Source organism: Myotis brandtii, unplaced genomic scaffold (genome assembly GCF_000412655.1).
Source record: "Myotis brandtii unplaced genomic scaffold, ASM41265v1 scaffold637, whole genome shotgun sequence".
Taxonomy (NCBI): domain Eukaryota; kingdom Metazoa; phylum Chordata; class Mammalia; order Chiroptera; family Vespertilionidae; genus Myotis; species Myotis brandtii.
In genome coordinates, this window is record NW_005370439.1 from 159,215 (window position 1) to 179,100 (window position 19,886).

Sequence of the window (19,886 nt, forward strand, 5' to 3'; positions counted from 1 at the left end):
GACTGTCTTGAGTCCATTGTATGCTCTTGCCTCTTTTGTCAAATATTAATTGAGCATAATGGCTTGGGTTGATTTCTGGGTTTTCTGTTCTGTTCCATTGGTCTATGTATCTGTTCTTGTGCCAGTACCATTCAGTTTTGAGAACAGTGACTTTGTAGTATAGCTGATCCCTTGATTAGAAAGAATGTCAGTTCCTCTGCTTCCATTATGCATCTGAATTTATGTTCTTATAATAGCAATAGGTGGGATCAAAGGTCCTATTAGGTGTTGCATTAGCCCAAAATAAATTGGAAAAAAAATTCTTGTAGTTGCCATGAAGGAACAAATGAACATTTTCTAGTATGATTGCACAGAATGAGAAAATAGACCACAACCTGTGGTTAGGCAACACTGCTACTTTCTAATCACAGTCCAATCACTGAGGTGCACACCTGAAATTAATAAAATAATGTATTTCAACTGTGATTGAAAAATAAAAATAATTTAAAAATGAAAAAAATAAATAAACACTGTGTTTCTGCATCTTCTCTCACAAAGGTTGTAGGTGACTTTGAACCAGAGCTGGGTCTCATTCTGAGTGGCATCTTTTGGTTGGAGCCTTACAACATGGGCATTGATAGTTTGACAGACCTCTGTGTACACTGTGCCATGGTGTAGCCAGTCATATATACATGTTAATTAAATAGGCTGAATCTTCACTGGGAGGTGAGAGGGGAAAAGGCCAGAACAAACCAGTTATTTAACAGTTTCTATATGATGGACCTTGAAGTGTAAATCGTGAACCTAGCAACTTAGAAAGTTACACATTTCTCATTCTCCTCTGAAATGTAGCTTTACTCTTTTGGTTTCCTTGATGCTTTTTGACCTTAAGTAAAATTATCTTCACTTATTTTCATGATTAAAATTCTGGGAACTAGTGATGTTTCTTCTTACCTTAAATAGTATTGCTAATGTATTCTATGAACAATATAGAAAAACAAATGTCTCTGGAAGAGTCAGAATTAGAACCAGTGCTTTCTAATTTTTCTATTGCTAAGTTTATTGCACAAGCATAGGTCATTGGTCCATATCTTATGGCTCTTACCCAAGACCCAAATCAAGTGGAAATTTATGAACTTTGTTCAAATGTGGCACCTATGAATTATACATAAATTCGCTATTTAAATTTCTACTTAAGGTTGACTCAAGAGGACTCTCCTAGGTTTAGGGTTTAGAATTCTGTATCCAGAAATGAAAGAAAAATATTCATTCTTTGCTAAGACTCACTTCTGGAGATTTAGAAGTCTTTGACTTGGTGACTTTTAAATTCTCAAAGATGTTAATGACATTTTTTTTTAACGTCGGCATGCTATTTTAGTACTTTATTTGGGCTTTCAATATTGAAGCTATAGCATAACATGCCCCCCCCCCCAAAAAAAAAAAAATCTGCAGTCTCCCTGGAAAAGGGTAAAATTTAGATTTGGTAACTAAGCCAGGTATAGATTAAAGCAGCAATGACTGTGGTTAGACCCCATCCATTAACAAGATAATTCACCATAAGAAATTATGAGAAACCAGAACCTTTGGTTTGTATGACCCAGTGGGACAGTTAAAGATTGCTCCATCCACAAACCCCCTTTAGCCCTTGCTAATTCTAGCCCTAAGAGGGTTCTTCCTGAAATCAAATTCCCACAACTCCTGCCTTCTGGAGTTTGAGGCATATGGGACGGAAAGGAACACCTCATAGTTTTCTAGACTAACAAGCTACTATAGCTCTTCTCTGTACAAGAGCCTCATTCAGGCTCCAATGTCACTAGTTTTTTCCTGTACCTGTTTTTTTGTTTTTTTTTTTCTTTGTTTGTTTTGTTTCTTCTTTAGTTTATTTACTCACTTGTTTTCCGAGAGTTTGGAGGCATTTCTTTTGTTTGTTTTTATTTAACAGAGGCAGGCAGATCTAGTGTTTTTCTTTTTCTGGGGACTTCAGCTGGTGATAGGTAGGTGGGGTCAGAAACTGGGGGCACAGATAAGGGCTCAGGAACACACAGAGATGTGGCAAGGGAGGGGAGTAGCTAAAGACAGTGATAGCGAGAGAGTTTCTCTTCCTACTTTCAAAGACTCCATCCATGGTTCCTATCAAGTAGATAATGGAAGTGCTTGAGGGTCCTGCATGATTAACTCCTCAGAAATGCCTAATAAATATGCTATAATAATAGTAATATATCAGTATGTGTTTATAAGTATGTGAGTATTGTCAAAACATGAACGCTACCGTGACTAGTTAACATACAAGCCTCAGGAATCCAGTAAAATAAACTGCATTCTTTAAATTTAGTTCAAATTAAAAACAAATTAAGTGACAAATGAGAGAAAGTCAGTCTCCTAAAAGAGACAGAATGACTCCCAGGCCAGAACTCTTAGCTATAATCTTATGGAATTTTTTGATACATAAAGAGAAGTGTTGAATCTTTAGAGAGTTGGCCAAAAAAAAAAAATTGTATAAAAGGAAAAACCAAGGAGAGTATAGAAAGTTGCTCTGTTGGCTTAGAGTCTAGATATGTTTTGAACTTCAAATAACATTTACATCCAGGCCAAGGCTGTCCTTGAAGATGGATGAATAGGCCATATCTGACCCCCTTGGTAAGATGATTACTTAGCATGTTTGCATCCAGCTACCTGCCTTCATAGTTTATTTCCTCTACTTTTACCTGATTGATGTAAGGAAAAAATTTATTGCTCACATAGACATGAATAGTCCAGTTATAAATCTCCATGTAAATTAATTAGTACTCTGGTTTCCATTTTAATCTGTGTGCCTTTCTTTTGGCCAAAATAAACCTTCAAGAGCCAATCCACCTACAAAACAAATGGGACACATCCTGTAACTCAATAATTTGATCAAAATCCTTGCTAATTGAGATCTAACTAGCTCTAGTTGGCCTTACCTCTTCCAACCTTACTCCACAGATTTCTTTTGATGTATATAGCAGTTGAATGTACCAGTATGTATATATGTTTTTTTATTTACAGTTGTGTCTGTGTCTGTGTCTAGCTTTGCATTCATTCATTGAACACTGCAAAAGTATGAAGAATACAAAAGTGAAAAAACAAAGCCCTTGTTTTCATGGAGTTGATAGTGGGAGGAATCGGACAAAAAGTAAACAAGCAAGTAAATATATGGTATATTCCCAATTGATGTTAAGTCCTATGAAGGAAGACATTGGATTGAGGGCAGAGTGTGACGAGACAACTGTGAAAGGGTATTGCTGCTTTGAACAGTGTGGCAGGGATTTCCTCACTATAAGGGGACACTTGAGAAGCTACTGGTAGATGTTGAGCCAATTCACACAGAACTGAGGTGAAGTGTAAAAGGCATGGGGAATTTCAAATATACATATCCTGACATGAGAGTGAAACCAAAATGTGTGTTTGGGTCTGAGTTCATTGTCTCCTTTTTTATCTCTTCAAGAGAATGCTTAGAATTTTCAAGGAAGGACAATAAGCTCAATGTAGGAGCAGATTAAGTGATGGAGAGACCAGAAGATGTGATCCTAGAAGTGCTAATCTATAAAATGTGGAATAATAATACCTATATCATAGAGTTGTAAGAAAACACTCACATATACATATATGTATATATATGTATATATGTATATATTTAGACACATAGATGTATGCATATATAACACACATATAATTGTATCTGCACATATACATACATATATATGTATGTTATATATATAAAATGTATGTGCCAACATAAAAAGTTTATTGCAGTAAATGAATCTAATGAACATTCATTTCAAAATTCCTTGTGATTCAGTTGAACTAATCTATCTGCCCCTCTTTTAATTTTTTTCTTTTTTTAATTAAAAAATGTATTAAACTTATTGGTTTGACATTTGTTAATACAATTATATAGGCTTCAGGTGTACAATTCTATAATACATCATCAGTCTTTATTATTGTATGTTCACCAAAGTCAAGTCTCCTTCCTTCACCATTCATCCCCCCTTTACCTTCTACCACCTTCCCCCAACCCCCTTTTATTTATTTTTCTTAAATGTAGAATTCCTTAAGTCATTTCCCATTTCTGAAACATCTTTTGCCAACATTAACTTCTAGCAAAGCCTACTTCAATGTAGTTCTTCTGGAGGCCTTCTCTGATCCCTCAACCTCCTGGTTTTCTCCCCCTTGGCACTGTGTCATGGTATTTAGCCCTTTGTAGTCCTAGGCAGTTACTGACACATGGGAACACTGTTGGCTCCCTTCAGGGAGTGTTTCTTTTCTATAGGATTTGAGTTGTCTACATTTTCCCAATTAGATAGGTAGCACCAAGACTGTCCTGAGACTTTTTTAAATTGAGGGCTTCTAAGTGACCTCCCCAGTCAGAGCTGACCCAGCATGTGAGCCTGTGCCCTCTCAGAGCTCAGGCCCTTTGTCACCTGAATGTCTGGAAGTTCACTGAAATGGCAAATAATGATGTCTTTTTTTTCTGTTTCATGCCTTTCTCTTTTATACTCATATCTCTGTCCACATCTACAAAATTCTGTTAAATGTGGCTGTTCAGTATGTGCACTGTTAGAAAGGTGAGAGCTGGGAAATACCTTTAGCCACCCAGTCCTGCCACATCTTTATATAGAAGAAGAAACTAAGGTTCTGCCCTGGTTTATGAGAAAGGGTCAGGGAGCTCACTGGCAAAGGTCTTATGTTTCCAGTTATTCTGATAGCATTAGATTATGAACTAAAGATCCATACACATCCAGACAAGAGAGATTTTTCTGTTTCTATGCATATGATACAACCTGCAAAATGAATATCTGATAAACATTGACTGATAATTCTATGTCACCTATTGGGACAAGCAGAAATAACCTTTTAAATCAGAAGAGAATATAGTCTAAGACGTTACATTCTGCCTCAGGGATCCCTTTCTCTTCACGATGCTGGTTGGGGTGGAGTTGGTCTTGCAGTCAACTTCTTCTTTTCTTGCCATCTGTCCTCTAAGCCTCCTGCTGGGGACCCAGATAGCAGTCATCACTCAAGGCTGAAAACATCTGGCCACACACTCTAAGCGTCAGCATGACTCAGCATGATTCAGCATGGCTGTCCTGGGGCCAGATCCTTGCCGAGAAGCATATGCAGATCATGAAGATAGAAAGCATGGCACTGACTCAGACTGGGGCCCAGGCAGAAATGTCTATGCTGGGACTATAGGAAGGCAGCAATGGAGGATTAGACAAAAATGGAACATGAAGCTTATTTAGTCAGAGCTGAGGAGGCTGGAGAGGATAGAGAGGGCTGGGCTTATAGAAAGTACAGTCATCTATCAAATGTTCCCAGAGTACCTTCTATGTGCCAGAAACTAATTTTAGTGCTTGAATCATAAATAAGAATAAGACATGTAACGTCTCTTGCCTTCCAGGAGTCCTAGTCAAAACAATAGTTAATGATAATCCAGTATTACAGTATTTTTCATACTTAATAAAGATTTATATAGGGGGTCAAAGATATGATTCTCTAGGTTCTTTCTAGGGAGTAAAGAATGGGCCAAAATATTTTACAGAATTGAGAAAGCTTAAGGTTGGCTTAGACAGATGAAAATAATTTTTTCACAATGGAACAATTCTTCAGGCAAGGTATAAGGAACTAGCTAAAATACAGTGAGACAGGGTGGCTTGGTCTAAGAGAGGTCCCATTGTTTCATGGTCAGAGAATAAACCTTCACTACTCATCACAATCCTTCCTTCCTCCTCTCTTCAACATCAGAGGTTTCATAAGTAAGCCCTCTAGGGTCAGGAAAATCACATAAAGGAATAAAGTGTCAGGTAGAGTCTGCAATGAATATAAGCCCAAACCTAATAAAATAAGGCAGTCAATGCTTTAACCAAATGATGCCATAGGACGTAGGGAGTGACCCCAACACTACCTAGTTCTTAATGTAACCTTGGACAAGTTGCTTAATGTCTCCATGTCTCCGAACTATAGGATGAAATTATGACTTAGTTCATAGATTTGTTATGAGGAATAATTTCGCTTATTGCATAAAGAAATAGGTACACAGTATATGCTCACTAAGTGTTATCTGTTGTCATAATATTATAAGTGTATACTTATAACTAAAGGGACACACCTTATTTTCAAAAAATGATTGGGAATAGAAATATTTTGAGGCATTTCTTTTTCCCTCTTTTTTTTTTGATGGGAAGAAAACAAAATTTACTGGGGGAAACAAAGCTTGAGGGAGGGAATACACAGACTAGGGGGCCCAAAATGGGTTACCTTATTTTCCTATATATTTAAATAAATATTACATATATTCAAGGTGTACAACATGATGGTGTGAGATACATATAAATTGTGAAATGTATTACTACCCTCAATAATTAACATATCTTTTTCTGAAAGTTATCATTTTGTATATGTGATGACAGTAACTGAGATCTACTCTCCTAGCAACAAAAATTCATATTGTATCACTTACTATAGTCATCATGCTTTGCATTATATCTCCAGATTTATTCAACCTACATAACTACAACTTTGTACCCTTTGACTAACACCTCCCTATTTCCCCCTCCTCCCCGCCCCAGTAACCACTCTTCTACTCTCTGCTTCTATGTATTAAACTTTGTATTCCACATGTAAGTAAGCTCATGCAACTTTTTTCTTCTCTCATTCTTTTGTTTTAAATGTTGGCAGCAGATTCCATTTATTTTGAAACACCATTCAGACCTTCCAAAATAATTCTATGAGAGATACTTAGAATGGGCCATCATGTTGCGGCTTTTGGTCTACCTTCTCTCTCTCTCACCCTCACCTTTGCCTTTTCCCTTTACTCACTGTCCCTGTCATAGTGCCTTTCTACCAGTATTCCTTTGACCAGTGAGTGTTTTCTGAGGCAATCTAAGACCTTACATTCTGGTTTTGAAGGAAAAACATCAATGGCTGATTTTTGAGAGTGAGGAAGTAGGACAGCTCAGCCCAACACAGATGATATAGGATCTTCTATAAAATTGAAAATGAAAAAGTCAGTGTGATGCCCAAGCTGGTTTGGAGAAGTTAACACATAGAGAAGTCTTACAGTGGTAATATTTGGGAGGACTCTTATTGTAGGCTCTGAAAAGGGAGGTGCAAGGAACTTGCAGACTTTCTTCATATTTTTGTATTTCTAACTTATCACACAGCACTGCCCCTAGCATGGTGTCTTGGCCCTAGTTAGTATGTCACACAGACTCAAATAGACAGATAAGTGTATGTTTTGGGTGCAATGAGTTTCTAATTACAGCTGGGTAAACAAAGATGCAATGGGTTAGCCCTAAGTAGTAACTGAAGACTATAATACATGAATGTTCTCTTCCTTAATCAAATGTGCAGCTTGGCCGAGGGGTCAAGAGGTCATTTGGGCAGGTATGGGCCTCCAGTGTTATCCAGCCCTACCTATAACCTATAATTCAACAATCTCTGTAATCCAAGATAGAGCCTCTTTCTATTCAGAACTTGTTTAGGAACTTGTTTCTAGTTTGTTTGTTTGTTTGTTTTTTACTTCTTTACCTCTCAACTTTCCTAAGGAGATGCAACCATGTTGAGGAAGTATATCTGCAAATGTGGTTTGAACTCTGATCTCCAATCTCCAAGGGAAGTGGGCGGTAGAGGGTAAGGGTAGCTACTTCTGTTTCTTGGGTCCACAGTGGATGTCTGTGTGGGTGTTTTGTTTTGGAAAAAGCACAGTCTCTGCAGCAGCAGATCTGAGCCCCCATCCCAGCCTCACTAGCTCAGTGGACTTAAATAGGTTATTCCATCTCTTTGACCAGGCAGGTAGTAGGAGAGCCCAGAACACCTGGGTTCAAGTCACTAATTGGCTACTTCTTAGGTATACGGCTTCAATACATTTCCTTTTATTTTCTGTGCCTCGGTTTCCTCCTCAGTAAGAAACATTAATCTACTTCTGAATATTAGTATGAGGATAAACTAAGATAGTTCATATGATGCACTTTATGTATATCCTAGTATATACTAAATAATAAACAAACTATTACTTATCACAAGCATGAATTACAAAACATTCAATACATATAACAGGTTATTTAAATACCCTACAATAGCACCAGGCATTTTGAAATATTTCAATACTAATTCCCACAATAAACAAAATATTACTTATCACAAGCATGAATTATAAAACGTTCAATACATATAACTCACAGGTTATTTAAATACCCTACAATGGCACCAGGCATTTTGAAATATTTCAATACTAATTCCCATCCTTTTTTCATTTTCCTCTGGTTTAAATCTCTCTATTTCTTAAAGTCTATTCTCTGTTCACATGTTCCTTAATCACTCTGTTTCCTGTTTAACTCCTGGTCAGATTCTTAGTGGATCTTTCATGCTTCAAAATCTTGGGTTGTATATAATCCCAATAAAGTGAGATATTTTTTTTAACTCCAAAATTGTTGTCAGCTGCCTTCGTCTGTGCCCAGTGGCTTCAGAGGCTTCAACCCTTAAAGCTAAGCTCTGAATGTGGACCCTAGGACCTGGGAAGATGGTCTTACTGGGAGAAAGGGAAGCTTCTGTTGCACAACATCTCAGGTCATTGCCAAATTAAATATTGGACTTTGAGCGTGCCTCTACATTTAAACAGTAGTTGGTGTTATTTTCTAGAAACCCTTTGCTCCTTTGAGACCTCTGGTCACTAGGAAGCCTACATTTCTGGCCTGAATTGTCGTCATTGGTTCAGAAACTATGTAGCTCTGGATGCTCATAGTAATCCCGTTAGATAGATACAACTACTATCCTTATTTCATAGATAATGAGGCTGAGCTCAGAGGAGTTAAGGCATTGCCCCTTGTTGATGGTGAGTCATGTGATAGTAAAATGCTGCTGTGCTGGGCCTCCCTACCCTTTCCCATGCTCAGCCCTTAACTCACAATCTATCTCCCCTGAGACTCATGAGCTCCACCCAGAGCCACCGACCTGACCTGACCACCTATCTGAGCCCACAGACCTATAGCTCTTCTGGGCCCTGATAGCTGGCAGCTACCCCCGCCCCTGCCCTCTCTGCAACTTCCGATAGGCACATCTTACACACCAGCTCCCAAAGTCCCTACGGGTGCCTTGGGTTTGCTGAGTCAACATTTCCTGGTTCAAGCTATGAGAGACTCCTGCTCTCAAATCTACAATTACCAATTTATCCATTCCCACTTCCTTCATCTACAGCTCAATTTCCATGCTTCCCCAGCTCCATCCATCAAATGCTCCTCGGCAGTGCAGCAAGGGGCTATGAGCAGTACATTCAGTGTCTGACTGGGTCCAGGCACTAGCATTGTCCCTTATATGTCTGACTTTAGGCAAAAGCCTCAGCTCCTCTGAGTTTAGTCCTGTCATCTAAATACAGGAATAATAATTGTATTTATCTTACAAAGTTAGTGTGAGAGATATAGAAAGAGATACGACACACAGTCTATAAAGCAGAATTGATTAGACTTTAAAATAAAAAAAAATTCTCAAGAAATAGTAGATTTTATCATCCATTAACCCTGTCCTTCAATTGATTAGCTTTAAAATAAAAAAAAAATTCTCAAGAAATAGTAGATTTTATCATCCATTAACCCTGTCCTTCTTCACCCACAACTCTCCTACTCACTCTTTATATTTTTATACACTTTCATTCCTCCTATTCATTCTCTCTTCCTTATAGTGCTTCCCCTTAAAACTAGTGATGTTACTCTTTATATTTTTATATGCTTTCATTCCTCCTATTCATTATCTCTTCCTTATAGTGCTTCCCCTTAAAACTAGTGATGCCAGGTATAAGATGGGATTTGGAAATAAGCCATTAAGAAGGGAGGTATTTCTTGAAGAGGCCATACTCACCGAATGGATCATCTCACATCTCAACAAGGTTCAGGGAGGAGGGGGAGGAAGGATTAAGGTCAGTGGATGGAGCCAGGGAAGGAACACCAGGAACTGGGCTCAGGGCCTCCTAGATTCAGAGAATAGGGTCTGGATGCTGGGAGGGTTTTCTCATGAGAAACTCCTTCAATGAAGAGGGTCACAGACTGTGGAAAACCAGTTTTTGGATGTAGGTGAGGCAATTCTGAGAGGACAGACAAGAGAGGTGCTCTGGAGGTTTGGGGCAGGAGGCTTTCTGTCACAGGAAGAAAACCTGCTCAGTGTAGACGCTTGTCTCTTTCCTCTTCATGTCAGATGGGCTCCCGAGGTTAGACCAGGCTGCACAAGGCCTTACATTTCCATCCGCTGGAGCCCTGAATGTGGAGAGAGCATTGTGGTTTTCACTTCACTCAGAACTCTCTCTTGCATTCTTCCCCAGCACATCAGTTGATACTTTGATTAATCCAATCAATAAGTGTAGGGAAAGCCTTCTCTCACATGTTCATATGTGTGTACATGATGGGGAACAGAGAATAACATGTAATGCCATAGGTCTTCACAGAGCTATGTGAGTCTAGGAACTCAAGGTCAACCTTGCTTAGGGTAAAAACCCCTCTGAAACACCTCTGTCCTACTCATGCAATCACGGTGAAACTCTTTCTTTCATGAGGACAATCCCATGGTTTTTCCATTGAGCCCTTGTCTTTGCGAGACAACTTGATTTTTACAAAGTTCTTACAGAAATAAAAATCCTTTTATTCTGTGTCACGTAGTATAACTCAAATCTCTGTTCCAGAAGACAGTCTTACCATATTAGAGCTTTCATACATTTGTTAAACCCAAACTGCATGCTTTATAACAAATGCTGCTGACATAACAGTGAAGCAGAGAGCCACAGTCCTTGTATTCACAAAACCAACCACTCAAATGAAGGCAGTCACCATAGCCACAACCCCTTCTCCCTGACCATAGAGAAATAAATAAAATGATATGTTATGCAAAGCATTTACTACAGTGCCTGGCATAAATCTGGTTAATTTTATTATTATTATAAATGAACTGATGTAAAGTGCAGCAAAAAATAACTTGTGACTGTAGCAAGGATGATTGCAGTTAAACACAATAAAACAGCAAATATTTCTAGCATATAAAACATATACAAGTCACTACTTTAAACTCTTTGGATATATTAACTCGCAATCTTATGAGGATGTTTAAAACCCCATTTTACAGGTGAAAAACTGAGGCATACAACTAGTAAGAGGTGCTTCGTTGCCCTCCACCCGGGCAGTGTGGCTCCAGAGTCTGTGCTCTTAACCACTGCTGTTTACTACCTATGACTTCCTGCAGCAAAAGGTTTGAGTCTCTGAAATGAATTAGCGGGGATGGCTATGTGGGAAGGATGTCAATTTCTTTCCTAGTGTGTATGAGAACGGGAGAGAGAGGCAGCCTCGCTTCACACACCTAGTACCTACTGGGCCTGGCTGAAGAGGAGAATTTCATTGCTGAATAAAAGGACCTGGGGACATCTGCTGGTTCAGGGGTATTGGGTTCAATGACATTCCCAGTTTAAGAGCTGAGAGAGCTGATGAAATTAACAGAAATTCCCTGTTGGGACAAGGTCCCTCGATTCCAGCCTATGTTTAGAGAAGAGGAAACTGAAGCTCAGAGAAGGGTAGGGATTTCCTCAGTATGACTTCATTTGTCATGGAAATGCCCAGACCAGAACTCAAAGCTCTGGACTTACTGTTCAGGACACTTGCCTTGAGCCCCTTTGCCTCTAAATGCTCATTCTGAAAGAAGGAACAGAGGGCATCTGAAATACCTCAAGTCATTTTCATGCCACAGCCAAAGCTGGGCAGGCTCCAGGCTATCTCTTTAAAAGTAAATATATCATTTAAATACACAAATAAGCAAACCCTGCTCAGGGTCTGGGAGGGAGAGGTTGCCCTCCTGGTTCCTGGCCCTGTAGATAGTGCTATCAGAGCCCTGCCAGGGCCCCTCCAGTGCTGGGCCTTGGAGTGAGTCAGCCTCACATGGGCAGGACAAGCCATGTCATTCTGACCTGGACACTGAGTGTGAGAGAAGAAAAAGGGCTCACGGTTACAACCTCAGGCTGTGGCTATAATTTCTCCCTAAAAAAGGAACAACACTCAGAGTTCTATGTATACCCCATGTTCCCTTTTGCGTGCACCTGAGCCCCAAAGAGCTCTATGCTCTAAGAGTGAAGGCAAGGTCACTGCACTATGAGCCGTCTCATCCAAACCCCGGTCTGGCTTCACATACCAGTCATGATCAATATCCCTCCTCCCAGGCCTACATGCTTGCATTTGCATAATAGTCAAGGAATCATTGAGAAAAGTACTCTTTCACTGTTTTCTATTTTTCTTGCTTCAATGGCTCAGTGAGAAAAAATGTAGGTGTTTTTTTTTCCTCATAAATTGACAATAGATTTAATTTAATAACAATGTTGTTGTGTTTGTGTAAATTCTCAACAGTTTTTAATGGCTAGTGTCTGGGAAAGTTACTTTATGGTGAATAAAAAAGAAATCCATTATGAATGCAGAAAATAAAAGCTATCATCTCTAGGCCTCAGTTTTCTTATCAATAATATAAATATTATAAAAACTACCCACGTTATTGTGATAATGTATATATAGCACCTAGTTCTATGACTGACACATGGTAGAAAATCAGGGAAAGGCTTTAAAGAGTATTTTAATGACTCATTTCTGACTCTATTTGATGGATAGTAGACAGTAAACAATACATAATTAATGTTCCAAAAATGTGACTAGGGTAGGTTTAGGATAGAGGTAAGAATTCAATATTTTATAACCAAAAACATCTTAAAACAAGAGCTTGAGTTTTTCCAACAGAATGGACTGGGGTCCTATGCTTCCTGTTCAGCTATCCTCAGGTAGAAATCTCTCCAAATAACTAGTAGTCCCAAAAGGGCACTGTTTAAAGGTAAACGTTGCCTCCAGAATGGCCATGTCCTCTTTTTAAAAAAACACAGTCATTTCCTTCTTCTGTTCCCTGAAGCCATCAGAGAGGTGACTTCTGCTTACCTTCAGGGTTAGATAAGACTTAAGAAGTTTGGGTGTGCCCTTAGGGGTTGACATAATTTCCTTCTTTGTCTACCAAGTTCAGTTCTCCTGTCTACCTCCAATGCCTGTGGCAGTAGGAGTGGGACTGGAAGTGTTGAGAAGCTGGGGATTCAGATGAGAGAAAATAGGAGATATTAGTGTCCATTCCCTATTAACAGGCTCTTAAATCATTTATGAAGCATGGGTTGTGGATTAGAAATTGTCTTTCAAATTTTTTGACTGCCTTTGACATCAGAATCTAACCTAGGCAGCTAGGATGAATTAAACAAGGCCGGGTATGTCAGACCTGGGACAGACACATACCTGCTATCTTCCATTTATAGTTATGGAGTTGAATATTTGTCTTAAGTGCAGTACATTTGCTTATCTGTATTACAATTTATTTTGCTGGTTTGTTTTCTTCCCCTCTGTCACAATACTTTTGGATCTAGTTGCTCAACAGTCATAACATTTTATAATGATGCCAGGAGGCTTGGGTGGGTTATCAGAGAAGCCATGGCTAGTGAATGAAACAAGGGCCACGCTGAGAAGTCAGATATAGGGAGTGACTGGGGAGGATGTCTCATGAGGGAGCATTCCCAAGAAGAATAGAGAATAAAGAAAGGAGGAGAATGATAAATATAGTACAGACCCAAGTCCTGAGTGATTTCGATAAGGTTCATGAGTAAGAGAGATAGAAAGACAGGAGGGTCTAGCATTTAAAATTTGGATGTGGGAAAGTTCTGGCTGAGGAAAATGTCTTTAGAAACAGGCATGGAAAGAATGGTCAAAATGTAATGTAAGTGGAGGCTAAGACTAACCAGGTGAAAATTACTGGGAAATTGCAGGAAAACTGTTAATATCTATGTATTGGAACTTCCATCTGAGAAATATTACTCAACACTTAAAGAGGAATGAACTATTGAAAAATACAACAGTCTGGATGAATCTTAAAGGCATTATGGTCAGTGAAACTACTCTCAAAAAGTTACATACTATATGATTTTTGTTGTATAATATTCTTGAAAAGATAAACTACAGTGATAGAAAGCAGATCAGTGATTGCCCAGAGTTAAGAGTGGGATGGATATATATGACTATAAAAGGTAGTATGGAGGAGTTGTTTTGGTGTATTGGAACTGTTCTGCATCTTGAATAAGTCAATTTAATAGTATGCTAATTAAGAGAGGGAGAGAGAGAGAGAGAGAGAACCAGGTCTAATACTCTTGTTTTACAGATGGAGAAACTGAAGACTGAGGTGAGTCCTGGAGAAGATCACATGGCCAGTGAGTGTTTCTGGAGCCATCCCCCCCTTACCGCCCCCCCACACACACGTATATACACACTTGCATGCAAAGCCATACCCATGTCCACCAACCACCCATGAAGGAACGGGAAGGAGATAAGACCTAGAGAAAGGACTTCTTAGAGGCTTGGTTACATTTTAGTTAAATGTTTGGAAATGTGGAGGTAAACCTTTTTTTTTTTCTTCCAGATTTCAGGTAAAAATAAAAAGAAACTTCACCATCTTCATTACCATGCTTAAATTATTAAATATATAAAACTAACACCTCTCCTCCATAAATCAGAATTGTTATATAATTGCCAAGCTCTGTGTCCTTAAACAGGATGTTTGAAAGCTGCATGCTACTTAGATATTTTTGTCCCTTCTCAGGAACTGCTGAGTCGGCATAAACATGCAACAAATTGATCCATGTAAAGCTCTTGGACTAACCCCTGAACAGGATGTTGACTCTGATTATGAAAAATTAACATCTTCCACGAATTAAATAAATCAACTCTAGCCACATCACACAAATAAAATTGTTTACTTGTATTTATTTATTTTGTTTACAGCTTTGGAGGTTTATAGAACGGCAGACAATCATTCTTGGAAAGACCAGAAGCTGGTGAGGGAACATAATTACTGTCCTGGCTGCATTTGTACTATGATAAAGAGTACACTGCAAAGCATAGGCATGACTACTGATTTGTGTCAGTACTGACTCAAGATGTTCTGTATGGGAGGCTCGTAGGTTTGGCAAACTGGGTAGCAGAGGTCAGAATGAGAACAGACTGAGGCTTATCTGAAAGCTGCACTTATTTGGAAGGATTCTGTTTTTACTTAAATTCTCCTGTAAATATCCTTATATATGACTGGATTGGTAGATATTGATCTATTAATTAAAAAAGATTTTTCAAAGGAAGTAATTATTTAAAAATGTTATGTGTTTTATTTAAAATTGAAATTTATACATGTATATTTATTTTTAAAAATCATTATTTTCAATATTCCATGTTTGTTTTGTCAATTTTTGACAATTTATACAGGCTATTTAAATATCAGTAGAGTGTAAAATTATATTATGGTATCCCTTGCTACCTACCACATAAGTAAATTTGGGTTATTAACTCGATCCCATCACTTTTCCTCATTTACATTAGGTTCCTCTATTCCTTTTACTAAATGGATGAGTTCTGTATTATACGCGATTTTATTTTTCAGCACCGTGCCTCTAAATTTGTACTACACATTTATTACTGTAGGGCATCTTCCTGTAACAATCATGCAAGTAGTGTTGGAATCCTCTTCTCATGATTTCTTGGGAAATAAGTTAATACATTTCATTTTCAATTTTTACCAAACGTTTTACTTGTCTAAGTTTCAATGCCATCAAACCTTTTCTTTTTTACTTATTGCCATCCCTGCAGTGGTCCATAGAGATGCAGGTTCCCTCTGTGAGGTTCATACTCTAAAATGGTGCTCATTGCAGACCACATGACAAAGGTAACTAGCAACCTATGTCCCTAAATGAAATGTACTTAATATGGCAACTTTAGAAAAATAAAATAAAATGGCACATAGAGAACAACAACCAAAATAACCATGAATAGAACCCTCAGGTCCAGCTTTCCAAGAAGCATCACTAACCATTTGCACAATGACTGAATCCTTTAGAATAATTTTATTAGTTTTGAGCTGTCCTGTATCCATATACTAGTATTCCTCCTAATTTGAAGGAATTCATTATTTAGCTTTTTATTAGTTCTGTTCCACCACAAAAGTTAAAGGATGAGATTTTTGCTCTCTCCAGACCCCAAATCCAGACTCAGTCTTATCCAGATTCTGACATTTAGAGTCTATAACTTGGTTCAAGAATGCTAAAAGAGTAAATTAAAACCTGTAACATGGTTCAAAAGTGATATTAAAAAATAAGGAATAAGCCCTAGCCAGTTTAGCTCAGTGGATAGAGTGTTGGCCTGTGGACTGAAGGGTCCTGGGTTTGATTCCAGTCAAGGGCACATGCCCTGGTTGCCAGCTCGATCCCCAGTAGGGGGCATGCAGGAGGCAGTGGATCAATGATTCTCTCTCATCATTGATTTTTCTATCTCTCTCTCCCTCTCTCTTACTCTCTGAATGATTTTTTAAATAAATTAAAATAAAATAAAAAATAAAGAATAAAATGTGAAGCCTGGAAGTTGTAACCATGGTGTCCTCAGCTCTAGGTTTTATACCTGTGGTAGAAAATCCCATGTCTTATTTCTGCTAAAAAGAAATTGATGGAAACCTACTACTTGTTCCATAGGAAATGCTTTATTTCCTTTGCAAATAATGTTGAGTGTCAACCAATTATTCTGCCAGTAATAAATGTCATTTATTAGTCTAAGAGAGTCATAGTCTCTAACTTGAAAATTCTATTGCTTACAAATATTTCTAATAATGCCATAAATCTTATAAATGATATTTTTCATGTTGGTTATTATCTGGATTTTCATTGCTAATGAAAATATATATTAGAATGTATACATAGTATATTATATAGGTTATAATATATATTCTAATAAAACATTCTATAAATACTAGAAGCCTGGTGCACGAATTCATGCACATTGAAAGGAAATTAATTAGAAGAAATATTTTAGAGGCCAGGAAAGGACCATGGGAGATTGGCCGGCCAGGGAGGTACTGCAGGAGGGTTCCAGGGCATGTCTGGCCCATCTCCTACAGTCCCGATTGGCCGGACCCCAGCAGCAAGCTAACCTATCGGTCCGAGTGTCTTCTCCCTGGTGGTCAGTGATATTATATATATATATATATATATATGCTCAAGTAAACTTTTAGCTTTATGTAATAATTAAAATCTCATCAAATTCTGAAAAAAAAGAATATAAAACCCTTCCAATAATGGAAAAGGGTAAAAAATCCTACAGAGCTCAAGATTCTGGAATGAAGGCTCAAACCCTACTGTGCCCAGAAAACAGACAAATGATGCTTCTCTGAATCTGCTTGGTCTTGACACTGTATATAATGGGGTTCATGAATGGGGGAAAGAGAAAGTAGACATAGCTCATAGTAATGTGGACCACATGTGGGGCATGTTTTCCAAACCTGTGGATGAAAGTCAGGCCAATCACAGTGATGTAAAAGACTAGGACACAACTAATATGGGAGACACAGGTGTTGAGGGCCTTAGCTCGTTCTTCTATAGAAGCAATTCCCAGAACTGTTTTAAGGATTAGGATATAAGAGAAGAGGATAATCATAGCATCTAGGAAGAAAGTCAAAGCAACCAGAATAACTGGGTATATACGATTAAATGTAATATCAGCACAGGCGAGTTTCATAACATCTTGGTGGAGGCAAAAGGCATGGGAAAGAACATGGGAACGGCAATATGGGAACCAATAGAGTGTTTGATTCCAGTCAAGGGCACATGCCCTGGTTGCCAGCTCGATCCCCAGTAGGGGGCATGCAGGAGGCAGTGGATCAATGATTCTCTCTCATCATTGATTTTTCTATCTCTCTCTCCCTCTCTCTTACTCTCTGAATGATTTTTTAAATAAATTAAAATAAAATAAAAAATAAAGAATAAAATGTGAAGCCTGGAAGTTGTAACCATGGTGTCCTCAGCTCTAGGTTTTATACCTGTGGTAGAAAATCCCATGTCTTATTTCTGCTAAAAAGAAATTGATGGAAACCTACTACTTGTTCCATAGGAAATGCTTTATTTCCTTTGCAAATAATGTTGAGTGTCAACCAATTATTCTGCCAGTAATAAATGTCATTTATTAGTCTAAGAGAGTCATAGTCTCTAACTTGAAAATTCTATTGCTTACAAATATTTCTAATAATGCCATAAATCTTATAAATGATATTTTTCATGTTGGTTATTATCTGGATTTTCATTGCTAATGAAAATATATATTAGAATGTATACATAGTATATTATATAGGTTATAATATATATTCTAATAAAACATTCTATAAATACTAGAAGCCTGGTGCACGAATTCATGCACATTGAAAGGAAATTAATTAGAAGAAATATTTTAGAGGCCAGGAAAGGACCATGGGAGATTGGCCGGCCAGGGAGGTACTGCAGGAGGGTTCCAGGGCATGTCTGGCCCATCTCCTACAGTCCCGATTGGCCGGACCCCAGCAGCAAGCTAACCTATCGGTCCGAGTGTCTTCTCCCTGGTGGTCAGTGCATGCCATAGCAACTGGTCAAATAGTCGAATGAACAGTCAGACACTTAGCATATTAGGCTTAAAGAATAAAAAAACCCTGCCAATAATGGAAAAGGGCAAAAAATCCTACAGAGCTCAAGATTCTGGAATGAAGGCTCAAACCCTACTGTGCCCAGAAAACAGACAAATGATGCTTCTCTGAATCTGCTTGGTCTTGACACTGTATATAATGGGGTTCATGAATGGAGGAAAGAGAAAATAGACATAGCTCATAGTAATGTGGACCACATGTGGGGCATGTTTTCCAAACCTGTGGATGAAAGTCAGGCCAATCACAGTGATGAAAAAGACTAGAACACAACTAATATGGGAGACACAGGTGTTGAGGGCCTTAGCTCGCTCTTCTATAGAAGCGATGGCCAGAACTGTCTTAAGGATTAGGATATAAGAGAAGAGGATAATCATAGCATCTAGGAAGAAAGTCAAAGCAACCAGAATAACTGGGTATATACGATTAAATGTAATATCAGCACAGGCGAGTTTCATAACATCTTGGTGGAGGCAAAAGGCATGGGAAAGAACATGGGAACGGCAATATGGGAACCAATAGAGTGGCAGAATTGGGGGTACAATGGACACAAAACCCCTCATCAGTACCCCAAGTCCTATCTTCATCACCCAGGAATTGATGAGAATGGAGTTGTAACTCAGAGGATATCGGATAGCAATGAAACGATCATATGCCATAGCAAGCAAGACACCTGATTCTACAATGGCCAGGGAATGAATGAAATAGGATTGGGTAAAACAGGAACGCTGGGAAATTTCCCTCCGGTCCAACAACAGGACACTCAGGACTGTGGGCATTGTAGTTAGTGTCATCCCAAGGTCTGTAGTTGCCAGCATAGCCAGGAAGTAGTACATGGGCTCATGAAGATTGTGGTCACTCTGAATAAGGACAAGAAGTATGCCATTGCCAAAAAGAATGGAGAGGTAAATGATAAAGAAAGGGATAGAGATCCAGTGGTGAATTGCCTCTGAGCCCAGGAAGCCAGTCAGCAGGAAGGGAGCAGCACTGTTGTTGGACCACATGGTAGGTTTTACAAGTGGAGAAGAGCTTTTTCAGGGGATCTGACCTTTAAATACTTAGCATAATTTCTTACTCTCCATCTTCTTGTAGCACATTGTCAGGTGATATTTCCCTTCCAAATGTACAAGATTTTGTGAATTATCTCACTCTTAATTATGTCTGTATTCACAAAGCCTTTGCCTGGAATAAGGAACAACAATAATATTAATCACAGTAATGAATGTTAACAACTTACTCTTCAGCATCCAACCTTTATTCTGTCATTCACACAATTTACATCTGTTTCTAGTCTCTACTTCCACTCCCCAAAATAATTCATTTGGCTCTATGTCACTGTCTTCAGTATCTTATTCCTTTTCTTATTATCT

At 38.5% G+C, this 19,886-nt stretch overlaps 2 protein-coding genes across 2 annotated transcripts in view; both read right to left on the reverse strand.

The window, feature by feature from the left end:
- The window catches only part of HBE1 (hemoglobin, epsilon 1), a 10,896-nt gene extending 5,913 nt beyond the window's left edge, over positions 1-4,983 (reverse strand). The window contains exon 1 of the mRNA XM_005880402.2: positions 4,889-4,983. The gene's annotated coding sequence lies outside the window, so the exon portion shown is untranslated. The remainder of the gene's footprint in view (positions 1-4,888) is intronic.
- A 13,601-nt stretch (positions 4,984-18,584) lies between these two features.
- LOC102256652 (olfactory receptor 51B4) lies at positions 18,585-19,520 on the reverse strand. Its single transcript, XM_014528491.1, has one exon. The coding sequence runs from the start codon at positions 19,518-19,520 to the stop codon at positions 18,585-18,587; it is 936 nt and encodes a 311-aa protein (XP_014383977.1).
- Between the last annotated feature and the right edge of the window lie 366 nt (positions 19,521-19,886).